The following is a 13,509-nucleotide window of genomic DNA, read 5'->3' as shown; positions in this document are numbered from 1 at the left end:
AGGGGGAGGGGGAGAAAGGAGATTGGTATCTTTCTAATAAAAATGCAGTTTTACAAGTACTTCTTTTATTTGATGCTACAGGAGCTAAACATTACATTTCTACTGCTGGATTTAAGATAGAGCTGCCTACTGACTGGCTGGCAGAGGCAAAGGCAGGCACAGGAAAGGGAAATATTTTCATCTTCAGATTAAAGAATTGCTCGGAGAAGAAACCAAAATCCGAAAGTGCAAACCTCAGAACTACATCCCCATCAGCAGCCCCCCTCTCAAAGCTGGAAGTGAGGAACCACCTGTGTCTGGGGGTCAGGAGCATCTGATGTGAGAAATAAATCCCCTATCTCCCTGGATTGTATCTTTCAGAGGCAGAGATGGGAAATGTCGCCATTTTGTTTGCAATCCAAAATATACATCATCATGGCCTCTATCTTTCCCCTGAGAAGCTCCTGAAGATGAGCTTTAAAAACAAGCAGTGGAGCCATTTTGGGGGTACCTACTGGGCCTGAAGGAGCTGCTTTTAGAGAAACTCCTGAAGTTTAAAAAGAAAAGAAAAGAAAAGAAAAAGACTGGGCAGATGCAAAGCCAGGCGGCTGTAGAGATCTGGGTGTTTCTCTCACTGCTAGAGGTGCTTCCCCCAAATCTGTCCTGGGGCTCCTGCTATGTATTTTTTTCTTTTTAAAGAGTTTGGGCCGTGGAAGAAGTAGATTTGCTCCCTACCACCCCCCCCCACCAACCTCCCTGCTGACATATGGCACACCTCAGAAATGCAGAGGCTGGAAAACCAGTCTTTGTGAGGACTGGAGCTTCCACCCTTTTGGTTGTTCAGATCTGAACACAGTAGGCTGAGACAAGGGGGTCTTCTTTTAAGTAATAATTTTAGAGAAGTGTGTAAAATTACCTGGGAGAATACAGAACAGTGGCGGAGGTGGGGGGAGAGAGAGAGAGAGAGAGAAAGCTACCCATCCAGAGAGGAAAATCTTTCAGGAATCCCACTGTTTGAATCCGTTTCTAAAATCTCTAAAATCTACTCTTTAGCTGAGGGAGAACTGATTTGGAGGGGTCCTTCTTCCCTCAGGGCAGAGATTTTAAAAAGGAGATTCCGATATGATTTCCCATATCTTGCCAGTCAAGACATTCATTTTGACTATCAAAGAAAAAAATATCAATCTCAACCCCAGCTTCCTAGATATTAAAAAGAAATCCTTATTAAAATATCTCCTGAGTTAAACTAATAGGTTTGGGGAAGATTTCAGTGTTGAATGGTCCGAAAGAAAGGGTTTTCTTCCAGATGGTATTTGAATTAAGGCCGCTGAGGCGAGCAGAAAGCTCTCACCCACGCAGCCCCTGACAAAGCCTCAACGATACGGGGGCAGCACTGCTTCCTCTCCACGCTCCCCCTCCCCTTAACCCCTCAATATTTTCTGGTAAAAGCAAATGCCAAAAACCACCATCCCAGGGTCCACAAAGCACCTTTCCTAAAAGCAGCCTTATAACTCTTTCTGCTGCCAAAAAAAAAAAAAAAAATTCTTTAAAAAGACTAGTTTTCCTTGTTTACTTGCGTTTCCTGCTCTCCTCTTTGCTCGGCCACATTTGATCTTGGAAAGAGCTCGAAGCTGAAATGTGTTCTTAAGGGCCAGAAGCTGTCAAGGCTTTTGGTGAGCAAGATTGATCGCACTCAGACTTCCTTCAGAGCTTTGTTTGGAATAAAAGCAAGAAAACTGAAAAAACCCCACATTTTCCAAAATAGCATCTCTATCTGTAAGGCAATGCTCTGGGCTAGTCAATGACGAAGTCCACTTTATATCTAATTTCCAACCCAAGCCCCCTTTGATGCCAGCCTCAGAGATGGAGTCCTATCCTTGTGGCTTGGTCAGCCTTTCTTGTTTTCTACGTAGATTTTTCTCCTCCGACAATCTCTCTCTCCCTGGCCATCAGAATGATTTATTTTCCTGCCACCGATGCCTGCCGGCCAGGGGGAGTCTGATCACTTGGTCCATTTCAAAGGAAGCAAAAGCGAATCATCATCCTCAGGGTTTGGGGGGAAAGAGATACCTTCAGATTTCTCTCTCAGCCTCCTTCCCTTTTTCTGGCTTGGTGGATTTTTTCAAAGTTATTGTTTGGTATCTAAAGGTGTTATCTTTTGAACCCTCCAGCACAGTCCAAGATTCGCTCAGTCTCAAGTCTCCAAGTTGGAAAAAAGAAAGTGAAGAGAGAAACAGAACCTTTATAATTCCTCCTTGGGTCGCCCTCTGTCACCCGCGGTGCTGTTTCTCACAACAGAACCCGAGTGCAAACATCTCTGGTGGCCAAGAAGTGGGACAGTGCAGGAGACAATTCGGGCTGCCAGGGACCACTCACTGCATCTGAACCAAGAAGCCCCCACCAGAGCGACAAGGATGAGAAGAAAGGGAGGAAAAGAAAAAGAAAAAAAGAGAGAACAAGCAAGCGCCTTCTCCTTCCGTGCTGCTAACTTCCACCAGACTTCCTGGAAATCAGAAATACTTACCGCACCCGAGCCCTACGGGTATGAAACCCAGAATGCCAGGAGCCGCACGCGCCTGCTCGGGGCGGCATTTCTTTGGCTGGCCGCCGCCCTGGCTACAGGGATTTGGACACATGGATCTGGGGTTGTTGTCTCGCTTGGCACATGCATCTATCTTTCTCGAGCCACTCCTGAGAAGTTGATGGCGCAGGAGGGTCGGGAAGCCTGGAGAGCCGCCTCCCGTTTTCCGCTTCCCGCTGGAGCCAGATGCATAGTTGTCGTGGAAAAGCCGGCTAACAATGGGCCGGGGTCCAGGGTCCGTGGGCGCGGACTCCGAGCTGGGCTTTGGGAGGGGGGCGAGGGCCTGAGGGAAGTGGGGGGAGGAGAGGTGGACAGAGGAGAGACAGGGCGGAGGAGAGGGGAGAAGAGGGAAAAAAAAGAGGAAAAGAGGGAAAGACAGACAGACGGGAAGGAAAACAGAGACAGACCAGTTCTGAGATCCAGGAACTGGTTTTAGATAAGGCGGAGGAGGAAAAGGGAAATAAAAGGGAGGAACCCCCCAAAAGAATCCTTCTCTCTCTTTCTGTCCCCCCCCCACCGCCCCCGCCCTTCCTCTCTCTGTCTCATCTCCCCTCTCCCTCTGCTTCTTCCTCCTGCCTCAGCAGAACTTATGTGGTTGGGATGCGGGGCCCTCGGGTGTCAAAACTTTAAGATTAATGGATTACTTTGTTAATGACTGCAGGCGTCAGACTGAGGTGCTTAAATGATTTGTGAGGTGCGAGGCGTCTTCCCGACAGTCCCAAACAATGCGCGGAGTGTGCGGGGGAGGCAGAGGGCAGCCGCCGCCGGGACCGGCTGCAGGGCTCACCACTCGCACGCACTCACACACTCCCACACACACTCCCAGGCGCACACACCAGATCCGTGCTGATCAGGAGGCAGGCAGGCACCCTCGCCCCCACGCACTCCCAGGCATCCCTAACCCACACCCACATATAGGTATTTTTGCCCTGAAAAAAGTGTAAATAAAGCCTCGCTGGCCCCCAATGAGGCGTTCCTTCCCGACTTTTTTGGATCAATCAAACAGACAGTGGCTTCTTTTGATTAAAGCCCAAATTGTCATTGGGCAGAAGCAATCATGTGACAGCCAATTCGGTCCAATTTCAACCTTGTCTCCATGAATTCAATAGTTTAATAGTAGCGCGGTCCCCATACGGCTGTAATCAGTGAATTAGAAAAAAAACACCCCAGCAGCGATCTTCTATGATAGATTTTTTTTTTCCCTCCGCGCTCGCCTTTTTCCTGGGCCTTGCCCCCCCAAAGCCCCTCCAGAAGAGGGAACTTTTTCTCCGAGGGGGCTCCAAGGAGAAGGCCATGAATTACGAATTTGAGCGAGAGATTGGTTTTATCAATAGCCAGCCGTCGCTCGCTGAGTGCCTGACATCTTTTCCCCCTGTCGCTGATACATTTCAAAGTTCATCAATCAAGACCTCGACGCTTTCACACTCGACACTGATTCCTCCTCCTTTTGAGCAGACCATTCCCAGCCTGAACCCGGGCAGTCACCCTCGCCACGGCGCTGGCGGCCGCCCCAAGCCGAGCCCCGCGGGCAGCCGCGGCAGCCCAGTGCCCGCCGGCGCCCTGCAGCCGCCCGAGTACCCCTGGATGAAGGAGAAGAAGGCGGCCAAGAAAACCGCGCTGCCGCCCGCCTCGGCCGCTGCCGCCACCGGCCCTGCCTGCCTCAGCCACAAAGGTCAGTCCAAAGACTTGGCCCCAGGTCCCCGGACCCTCTTCCCCTTCTGGGCTGCCCCGAGAGCGGTTATGGGGGGAGGGGAGCGTGGGCTGGGAGAGAAGGGGGAGAGAGAGATGCTTGGCTGCTTTCCCTTCCCCTGTGGGCTCAGGAGTGGGTTTGATGTTGAGAAAAGGGATCCTGCGTTCCGCAATGATTTTATATATATATATATATATATATATATATATATATATATATATATTTTAAGAAGGGGGTGGGGGAACTTTCCCTAACTTGTGTAATGTGGGATGATTTATTTGAGTTGGAACTGACCTCCTCTTGTCTAGTTGTCCTAGAGTTTGGCTTTTTGACAGTAATGAAGAGTGATAGATCGCTCTTGCTCAGCTAAGCAGCTGATGCATTAATTATAAATTGTGGTGTGGCTAATATAAAGTTTGCTCCCGGATGGAGAGGTTGGGGGGAGCTACAGGCAAGAATTTGATGGAGGTGGAAGAGATGGGGTCTCCCCGGGCTGGGCTCCCAGGAAAGGCAGCACAATAGCTTTACTGCATCCAGGGGCGGCCATTTTGTTGCAGTTGATCTTTTCTGCTATATTTATTCTCCAGTGGAATAACCCCGCTCGGACCCCTGCACCTCCAACTGTGCGTGTGTCTCTTGTTGGTTTCCCTTTCCGCAGAATCCCTGGAAATCGCCGATGGCAGCGGCGGGGGCTCCCGGCGCCTGAGAACTGCTTACACCAACACGCAGCTTTTAGAGCTGGAAAAAGAATTTCATTTCAACAAGTACCTTTGCAGACCCCGAAGGGTGGAAATTGCAGCGCTGCTGGATTTGACTGAGAGACAAGTGAAAGTGTGGTTTCAGAACCGGAGGATGAAGCACAAGAGGCAGACCCAGTGCAAGGAGAACCAAAACAGCGAAGGAAAATTTAAAAGCCTCGAAGACTCTGAGAAAGTGGAGGAGGACGAGGAAGAGAAGTCGCTCTTTGAGCAAGCCCTCAGCGTCTCCGGGGCCCTTCTGGAGAGGGAAGGTTACACTTTTCAGCAAAATGCCCTCTCTCAGCAGCAGGCTCCCAATGGACACAATGGTGACTCCCAAAGTTTCCCAGTTTCGCCTTTAACCAGCAATGAAAAAAATCTGAAACATTTTCAGCACCAGTCACCCACTGTTCCTAACTGCTTGTCAACAATGGGCCAGAACTGTGGCTCTGGCCTAAACAATGACAGTCCCGAAGCCCTCGAGGTCCCCTCTTTGCAGGACTTTAACGTTTTTTCCACAGATTCCTGCCTGCAGCTTTCAGATGCAGTCTCGCCCAGTTTGCCGGGTTCCCTCGACAGTCCTGTAGATATTTCAGCTGACAGCTTTGACTTTTTTACAGACACACTCACCACAATCGACTTGCAGCATCTGAATTACTAAAAACATTAAAGCAAAACAAAGCATCACAAAACAAAAACCCCTTTGACCGGGTGGTTTTGCCTTCCTTTATTCTGAGAGTTAATTTTTATTTTATTTTCTTCTTGACTTATCCTCTCCCTCGTTTAAATGTTGAAGATTTTTCTGTTTAGTGATTCCCTTAACCCAGTTACAGAGCCATCTTTTTCAGATTATTTTGGAGTTTTAGTTGTTTAAAATCTAATCCAACAACCCTCTATGTGATTTCCTGAAAGCAATATATGAGGCCTGCAAGAAAGTGATCATATAATTGTATCTTCACTTTCTTTTTATTTTTGTATTACATTAGGATGCATTGTCATGCGTATTTTTGGTAGAATAAATTCTCCTTTGCTATAAGTAGCTTTCTTATTTTTTTCCTCCCCCTCTTTCTCAAGGCTCATAACAGTTTCTTTTTCCTCTTTTAGTCTAACTTGGTAAATAAAATTCTGGTCACAATCCATTTTCTTTTTCAATTTTAATATATTTATTAAATGGGCATGTTCAAAGTCTTCAATAGACAGCAACAAAAAAAGAAAGCCAGAAAATGGTTAGGGTTTCTGAGAAGTGTGGTTTTTTGTTTTTTAAGGGAATGGATTAGGTTTTTCAATGTAGAGGTTCAAGCCATAGATTTAAATTGGTAATAGAAACAGGATTGGGCAGCCTCAGAGTTGGGCCAAGCCCAAGCTTTTGAAAGTGGAGAAATAAAGTGCCTACAGAAACCTCCAACTCCAGGAAGGAGGAACATGGAGTTTCTTTAACAAGCTATCAGTCTCCAGGTCAATAACTAAGTAATCAAGAATTCATTTATTTATACACATTTGTTTCAAACATTTACATTCCAAACCCCTCCCCCACAAATCCCCAAACATTTTCAGTGTGGTTGATTAGTCTCCCAGCTGTTGATGGGTCCAGGCAAACAGACCTAAAACAGAAAAACAAAAATAAAAAAAAACAATGGTTACTAGCTGGAAAATGCACTTCAGAAAGGGTTTTATTTTGCAATCTTCTGGTTCAGTCATTCTAGGATTCTTTTTTTTTTTTTCAGGGTCAGAAAAATCAATATTTCATTCTTAAATCTGTTTACATGGCAAATAATGGATCATTAAAGCTTTGAAGTCAGGTTAGCAAGATGAGATTTAAAGTGGAGTGTTTCTACCCTCCAGGTTATAAATTAACCCAGTTTCTAGAGAGAGAAAGAGAAAAAGCACTTTAAATGAAATATCAATAAAATGTGAACTAGGGATGTTACTGGGTTGTTCTGGTTTTTTCTCCCTTCTTATGTCTCCCCATGTTTATTTTTCCCTTACTGAGCTCTGTTCCGATGGCTACTTACCGTGAGAAAAGGCAGCTAGTAAGCAACATGTGTGGGGGGCGGGTTGATTTGAGAACCCGGCTCGTAATAGCAAAGGCTTGGAAGTTATGAGGAAATCGCGATCCTTCTCCACAGGTTTGCTGCCTACCTTCCCCCACCCTTTTGCCCCCTAAATCCCGGCAGCGGCGGAAGCGAGTGGGGGCCCGGGCAGGTCTCCTGCCGCAGGCGCGGAGCGGAGCAGGCGGCCCGGCCGCGGCCAGGGTTTAGCCGCTGCTGTTTGCGATTCATCCTACGCTCATAAATCAAACGCTTTCTATGAATGAGAATGTCATCAAAGAGATCAATTGCAGGAACACATGCACAAATAAAAATCCTCTTACGTATTTGCCGGGAATCCCCGTCCGAAAGCATTAAGTTAGAAGGCGTTTAGTCATAATTCATTTTTATTGCTCTTTTAAAACAACAGCTTGGCTGAGCCGCGGATGCCATGAACAGCTCGGGGCCTCGGCGGCGTTTTGTCTCCTCCTCGTTCCTTCCCTTTCTACTACTAGAAGAGCCCTGAAAGAGGCGCTTTGAGCTCAACAAGCCGCTTGCAAGCGATCATTTAAGTAGTGACCGAGCTCGCCTTTCACGCACTCTCCCCGGGCGTTTAAAGAGACTTTAGCTCGCGTCGTGGGGCGCTGGCCTACTTGCCCCGAGGACCTAGGGTCTCCCACCCGGCGAAATGAGCCCTAGGATTTCGTGGTGGTGAAGGAACCAAGCTACGGAAGCCTGCAGGATCGAGGCCGGAGGAGGCTGCCTTTGTGAGCCGCACCGGGAGAGAGGCGCTCTGGGCGACCAGCCGGGGCGGAGTCGGCTCGACCTCGAGAGCCCGGCCAGCCCCGAGCAGTGCGCGGAGGCGGGTCGGTCGCGGCCCGTGTGCAGCTGCCCTGTGTGCTAGCGCAAGCCTGTGATCCCAAGAAAAACACTCCACCCACGATGGCCGGGAAAAAGGCCCGGAGAGAGGAAGAGAGGTGGAGGGAGAGGAGCTCAGAGGCGGAGAACTAGCAGAGGAAGGAGAGCGGTTGCAGACTGGGGTGGCTTTGTGGCACGAGCCCTGCTGCCGAGGGGGTCGTGCAGACCCGAGCCGAGGAGGCCAACAAAGGGACAGGAATGAGGCAAGGGGGAGAACGTACCGACGAGTTTCGGCTGTGAGAGCAGATCGTCCTCAATGCCAGGCCAGACCCCTAAGGTCCTGCCTCCTCCCCAACAGGAGCCCCTTCTCTCCCCACCCTGGCTGGAGGCCTGGCGCTCCCAAGGAAGCCACCTCCAGGAGGGCCTCCTTGCCTTTTCCCTTCTCCCGGATGAGGCTCCCCAGGTGCTGAAACTGGGGCAGGAGTGATCTTTCCTGGTTCCCTCTTAACCATGATTGGGGATGGGTCGCAGTTCACAGGAAAATACCCTTTCAAAAGGAAATGTTTAGGAAAAGTGTTCCTTTGCTACTGAGGGAATCTACAGTCAAATGTCTGCCAGTTTTCCCTCTTGGGGAGACAGGTTAGGAGGGAACTTCTATACGTGAAGAACAGAACATAGAAACCTGAAAGGCTGACTAACACATTTGAAATGTGCCTGCCTCAAGAAAAACTTCCTTCTTTTAACTGCGGAGGGAAAGCTAGAGAGGAGTGGGAACCCCAAATCCACATACAATCCTCAGATAAATTTGATCTGTCGGATTCCGATGTGGTGAACATGGTCAGAATAAAGCTATACAGCATTGGCTGCAAAGCTTCTGGATGATGTCTGGATTTATTTTACCCAATAATGCATCAGTTCTTGGCCTCTGTTTGGCCTTTTCTCTTTACAAGCTAAGGGTTCACACGAAACCTAATAGTAAACAGCAATTAACGACCTCGTCGGCATCGGGGTAGGACGAGGGTGATGGAGAACAGGACCCCTGTCCTGGGATGACGCTCAGATTTGCACGTGTCTCTCTAGGGAAAGACTTGAAGGTTCACACAAGGAACTATGCAGTCAGTTGTTGGGGAAGGAGGAAATGTCCCGTCCACCATCAGCCATCTGTCCCCCGCCCCTCCCACCTGCCAGTCCCCCACCACCACTTCAGCTGTGCAGTAGAATGGGGGGGGGGTGGATAAAGGAAGCTCTACCACTCCTAACATCTCCCTCCAGAAAACGAGAAACGTTGCGGGGGGTGGGGGGGAGAGTCCATCGTACTTTGCGGGAGCCGTGGTCTCGCCCTTTGAGACCCTGGTCGGAGCACGAAGGCTCCTGGGTCCTAGGGAGCCGGCAGATGGCCTGCAGCGCAGGGCCCGGCCCCCAGGCTTGCCACGTCCTCTAGCGTCATCTCTCTCCCCCCGCCTCCTACCCCTCAAAATCCACCGGCGGAGTTGCTACGGATCCCGTAGGGCTCCCAGAGCAAGCTGAGTGGGGAGGAGAAAGGGGCGGAGAGCGAGGAGAGAGGGAGGGCGAAAAGCCGGGCCACCCCTGGCCTTGGCCAGAAAGCCTAGCTCCCAAGGCTTACCCACACCAGGGCGTCGAATTACAAAAGCTCCTCGTTGCCACGCTAATAGCCGGTGGGGGGGGGGGGGGCGAGAGGGAGGAGGAAGGGGGGGAGGAGGAAAGGAGGCTTCAAGACCGTCCTTGGAGAAGGGAAGTTTCCTTTTTTGCTCTCGTCCCCTCCACGCCCACTCGGGTTCCTCCCAGCCAGCTCTCTGCGTACTTCCCTCTCCATCCCGAGCTTAGAGAGCTGGTGGCCCAGCCTCGTCCTACGCCACCGTTCTCGGCACTCCTCGAGGCACCGCAGAAGGGACTGAAGGGAAAGCGCCCGGGGAGCAACCCTTCCAATTCCTTGCGTTCCGGGCTCGGCCAGTGTGCTAGTGGCGGCCCAGCTAGCTCCCGCCCACTGATTCCCGACCCGAGAGATCGAGGAGCCCTCCTCGTTTCTCACCTCTTGCCAATTCATCTTTCTGTGCGTGGTGGGGAGGGGGGCGGTGACGGGGGATGCCTTGCAGCCCCCACTTCCCGGAGCGGGGGGGCCGATCGGAGTCAGCGCGCGCAGAAAGCAGCCTCTGCTCCCCTTCGCCCCAGCGCTCCGAATCTGCCCCGGCAGCTGCTGCAGCTGCTGCTGCCGCCCGGGCTGCCTGGGGGGGCGACTGCGCGTCACCTAGACTGAGGAGCGCCGGGGATTTAAATGCCACTGAAATGGTGATCCATCACCGCAGGAGCCAGCAAACTTTCGCAGCAAGCTCCGCCATTGGCTGATATAGTCACGTGCCCCTCCCCTAGCGCCCTCCGCCCTCCCGCCCCCCCTCTTGCGCACTGTACATTCATATCATTTTTCTTCTCCGGCCCCATGGAGGAAGTGAGAAAGTTGGCACGGTCACCCAGGGCTTCGCAGGACCCGGTCACTCAGTGACAGATGGACAATGCAAGAATGAGCTCCTTCCTGGAATACCCCATCCTCAGCGGTGGCGACTCGGGGACCTGCTCAGCGCGAGCCTACCCCTCCGACCATGGAATTACAACTTTCCAGTCGTGCGCCGTCAGTGCCAACAGCTGTGGCGGCGACGACCGCTTCCTAGTGGGCAGGGGAGTGCAGATCAGCCCGCCCCACCACCACCACCATCACCACCCCCAGCCGGCCACCTACCAGACTCCTGGGAACCTGGGGGTATCCTACTCCCACTCGAGTTGTGGTCCAAGCTACGGCGCGCAGAACTTCGGCGCGCCTTACAGTCCCTACGCGTTAAATCAGGAGGCAGAAGTAAGTGGTGGGTACCCCTCGTGCGCTCCCGCTGTTTACTCTGGAAATCTCTCATCTCCCATGGTCCAGCATCACCACCACCACCAGGGTTATGCCGGGGGCGCGGTGGGCTCGCCTCAGTACATTCACCACTCATATGGACAAGAGCACCAGAGCCTGGCCCTGGCCACGTATAATAACTCCTTGTCCCCTCTCCACGCCAGCCACCAAGAAGCCTGTCGCTCCCCTGCATCAGAGACATCTTCTCCAGCACAGACCTTTGACTGGATGAAAGTCAAAAGAAACCCTCCCAAAACAGGTCAGTCTTGCCATTCCATGAAAGCTCCTTGATGATTTTGGAAGGAGTTGGTATGCTTAGTTTCCAAGGAAAATTAATCATTTTTTTTTGTTTTTTTTTTTAAAGTTCTTACTTCCCACCTGTGTTGTAGGGTGTGGGGAGGTTTAACCAGGTGCGTTGGGGCAAAGGAGCGTCTGGGACTGCTGTATTTCCAAAGGGGCTGGGTTTTAGAGGTTTGGGAAGTAGGAAGTGGGAAGTGGGTAGGTGTGTGTGTGTGTGTGGGGGGGCGTCCTGTTAATATCTCCAGGCTCCATTAATCACGGTCTGACCATGCTAATGGTTGATTTCAGATTAACACTTTACACCTCATCACTCACCCTCCCAAGCCCGGTTTATGTTCAGAAATTCTTGATTCCCCTTTACCCGAAGGTTGCTCTGAAGCGTGTACGGAATCTCAGATCGATTATAAAAATTTTTACATTTTCCTCTTATCGCTTCCCACCTTGCCCCCAGGGAAAGTCGGAGAGTATGGCTACGTGGGTCAACCGAATGCAGTGCGTACCAACTTCACCACTAAACAGCTCACGGAGCTGGAGAAGGAGTTTCACTTCAACAAGTACTTGACGCGTGCCCGCAGGGTGGAGATTGCCGCATCCCTGCAGCTCAATGAGACCCAGGTGAAGATCTGGTTCCAGAACCGCCGAATGAAGCAGAAGAAACGAGAGAAGGAGGGCCTCTTGCCCATCTCTCCAGCCACTCCGACGGGAAGCGAAGAGAAGGCCGAGGAATCCTCAGAGAAGTCCAGCTCCTCACCCTGCGTTCCTTCCCCGGGGTCTTCTACCTCAGACACTCTACCTACCTCCCACTGAGGCCGCCCCGGCCCCACTCTGCAGCCCAGGCTACTCCTCCGGCTGGGACTTCTTACCCAAAGCACATTCTTACCTTATCTTCCTTTCCATTTACAATCTTTCTCTTCCTTTCTGATCCTATCTGGGGAACTACTGGCCAGGATAATGTGTTTCCAGAGAATTCTGGATTAGAAACTTGATGAGGGGGGAGGGGGGAGGGGGGTGTTAGCTCCTTAATGCAGATTGAGTGCCAGCATCAATTTTCTGATGGCACCTAACACCCCTACTTTTAGGAGATTTCGACAGAACCTACTGTTCCTTTCAGATGCCCTTTGGAAAATAGTTTCCTCTGCCAGCCGAAACATGTCAGAGCGAGGCCTCTCATCTTTTATCTATCTGTATATTTACAGTTCTCCCCTACTTTGCCCTTAAAGTAGGCTAGAGAGAAAGAAGAGGGTCCAGGAGCTCATGAAGAACAGATACACTATGAGAGTGTTTACACAATTAATTCATCCCTTAATTTAATTCAATTTCATGTGTGTGAGTTTGCTGGTTGTAAATGCTTTGTCCTGAAAGATTTATCTTTATACAGATTTTCTAGAAATGTTTTGATTAAGTGACTAAAACACGGTGGGCAAAGTCTCAAAGCTGGTAGAACTTTATATGTGATTATAGGTTAAAGAATTAAAAGCTCTCATTTAAAATCAATCAGATGCCTCAGATGGTAGCCTCAATTTGTTCTTTCAGTGAGTTAAGAAGGCCTGCAGAATACAAGGGTCAGAAACCTTGCTTCCTGTGCTAAGTCTCTCCCCATCCCCACTCCTTTCTTGTTTCTCTGGCCACACTCTATTTAAAATTTGTGCTGGATTATTCAGGACCTAAATGTATTATTCAAACCAGCTTCTTCCTTCCACAGTTATCTTAGCTGGATATGATATATTTTCAGCTCAACTGTTAATGTGATGGATGGCACAATGAATGTATATTTTGTGTGATTCGTGAACAGTCTTTTGCATGTCGCACAATGTTTTGATGTCCCTGAAGTACCACACTGAGTTCTATCAGTTATCCTTTGTGATATTCCCCATTTCCTGTACAATCATGAACAGCTCAGAGATCCCGGAGTGATGTGATCCAGAGCAGAATTTACGGGTCTTAAGATGTCTGTAATAAATATATTCGGGTTTCAGATATGCTTACGCATCTGTGTATTTGGCTTGGCTACAATTTACTGGTTCCTACAAAGTTGGCTCATTTCATGTGAGGAAGGGGAGAAGTGTGGTGTGTATTTTCAAAGAGGTGGGCCTTTTCTTGAAAAAAAAAAAGGAAAGGCTTTTCACTATGTAGCTGAAGCTTCCCCTATGAGTGTTATTGCACCTAACGATGTCTATGTAATAGGTTGATTTTCTTTAAAATAGCAGGAGCTGCTTTATTATAATCAAAGTTCATTATGGAAAAAAATGAATGGTGAAGAAATTTATGAAGCAGATCTATTTTTGAAACAAACATGGATACTTCCTGGGTCAAGTGCTAACCTTTTCACCTCCAACTCAATGTTGACATATATATAAACAGAATCCCCTTCAAAAGCTGAAACTCTTCAGTCAGTCTTTCCTCACATCAATGAACCAAGGGCTAAGAGATTC

General features: G+C 49.7%; 2 protein-coding genes and 1 long non-coding RNA gene across 4 annotated transcripts; 2 read left to right on the top strand and 1 right to left on the bottom strand.

Annotated features, from left to right (window-relative positions):
• Positions 1-2,671: 2,671 nt before the first annotated feature.
• Positions 2,672-6,312, top strand: HOXA2 (homeobox A2). The gene is made up of 2 exons (XM_082471998.1): positions 2,672-4,232; positions 4,909-6,312. The coding sequence occupies exons 1-2, from the start codon at positions 3,743-3,745 to the stop codon at positions 5,646-5,648; spliced, it is 1,230 nt and encodes a 409-aa protein (XP_082328124.1). The 5' UTR covers positions 2,672-3,742; the 3' UTR covers positions 5,649-6,312.
• A 139-nt stretch (positions 6,313-6,451) lies between these two features.
• Positions 6,452-10,141, bottom strand: LOC309665566. The gene is made up of 2 exons (XR_014266493.1): positions 9,923-10,141; positions 6,452-6,588 (listed from the first exon to the last, which is right to left on the bottom strand). It is a non-coding gene; the product is annotated as an uncharacterized lncRNA (long non-coding RNA).
• Positions 10,142-10,267: 126 nt separating this feature from the next.
• HOXA1 (homeobox A1) lies at positions 10,268-13,062 on the top strand. Of its 2 annotated transcripts, XM_082472077.1 has the most exons (3): positions 10,268-10,738; positions 10,942-11,036; positions 11,529-11,657. In XM_082472077.1, exons 1-2 carry the CDS (start codon positions 10,394-10,396, stop codon positions 10,999-11,001), a joined length of 405 nt encoding a protein of 134 aa, XP_082328203.1. In that variant the 5' UTR covers positions 10,268-10,393; the 3' UTR covers positions 11,002-11,036; positions 11,529-11,657. The 2 variants fall into 2 exon arrangements, with proteins under 2 accessions (XP_082328203.1, XP_082328202.1); XM_082472076.1 differs by having other exon boundaries at positions 10,268-11,036; positions 11,529-13,062.
• The last annotated feature ends 447 nt before the right edge of the window (positions 13,063-13,509 follow it).

This window comes from Balaenoptera physalus (assembly GCF_965194825.1).
Source record: "Balaenoptera physalus genome assembly, chromosome: 8".
In the NCBI taxonomy this organism is placed as follows: domain Eukaryota; kingdom Metazoa; phylum Chordata; class Mammalia; order Artiodactyla; family Balaenopteridae; genus Balaenoptera; species Balaenoptera physalus.
The sequence above is the reverse complement of the archived record's forward strand: the minus strand, read 5'-3'. Positions and strand labels throughout refer to the sequence as shown.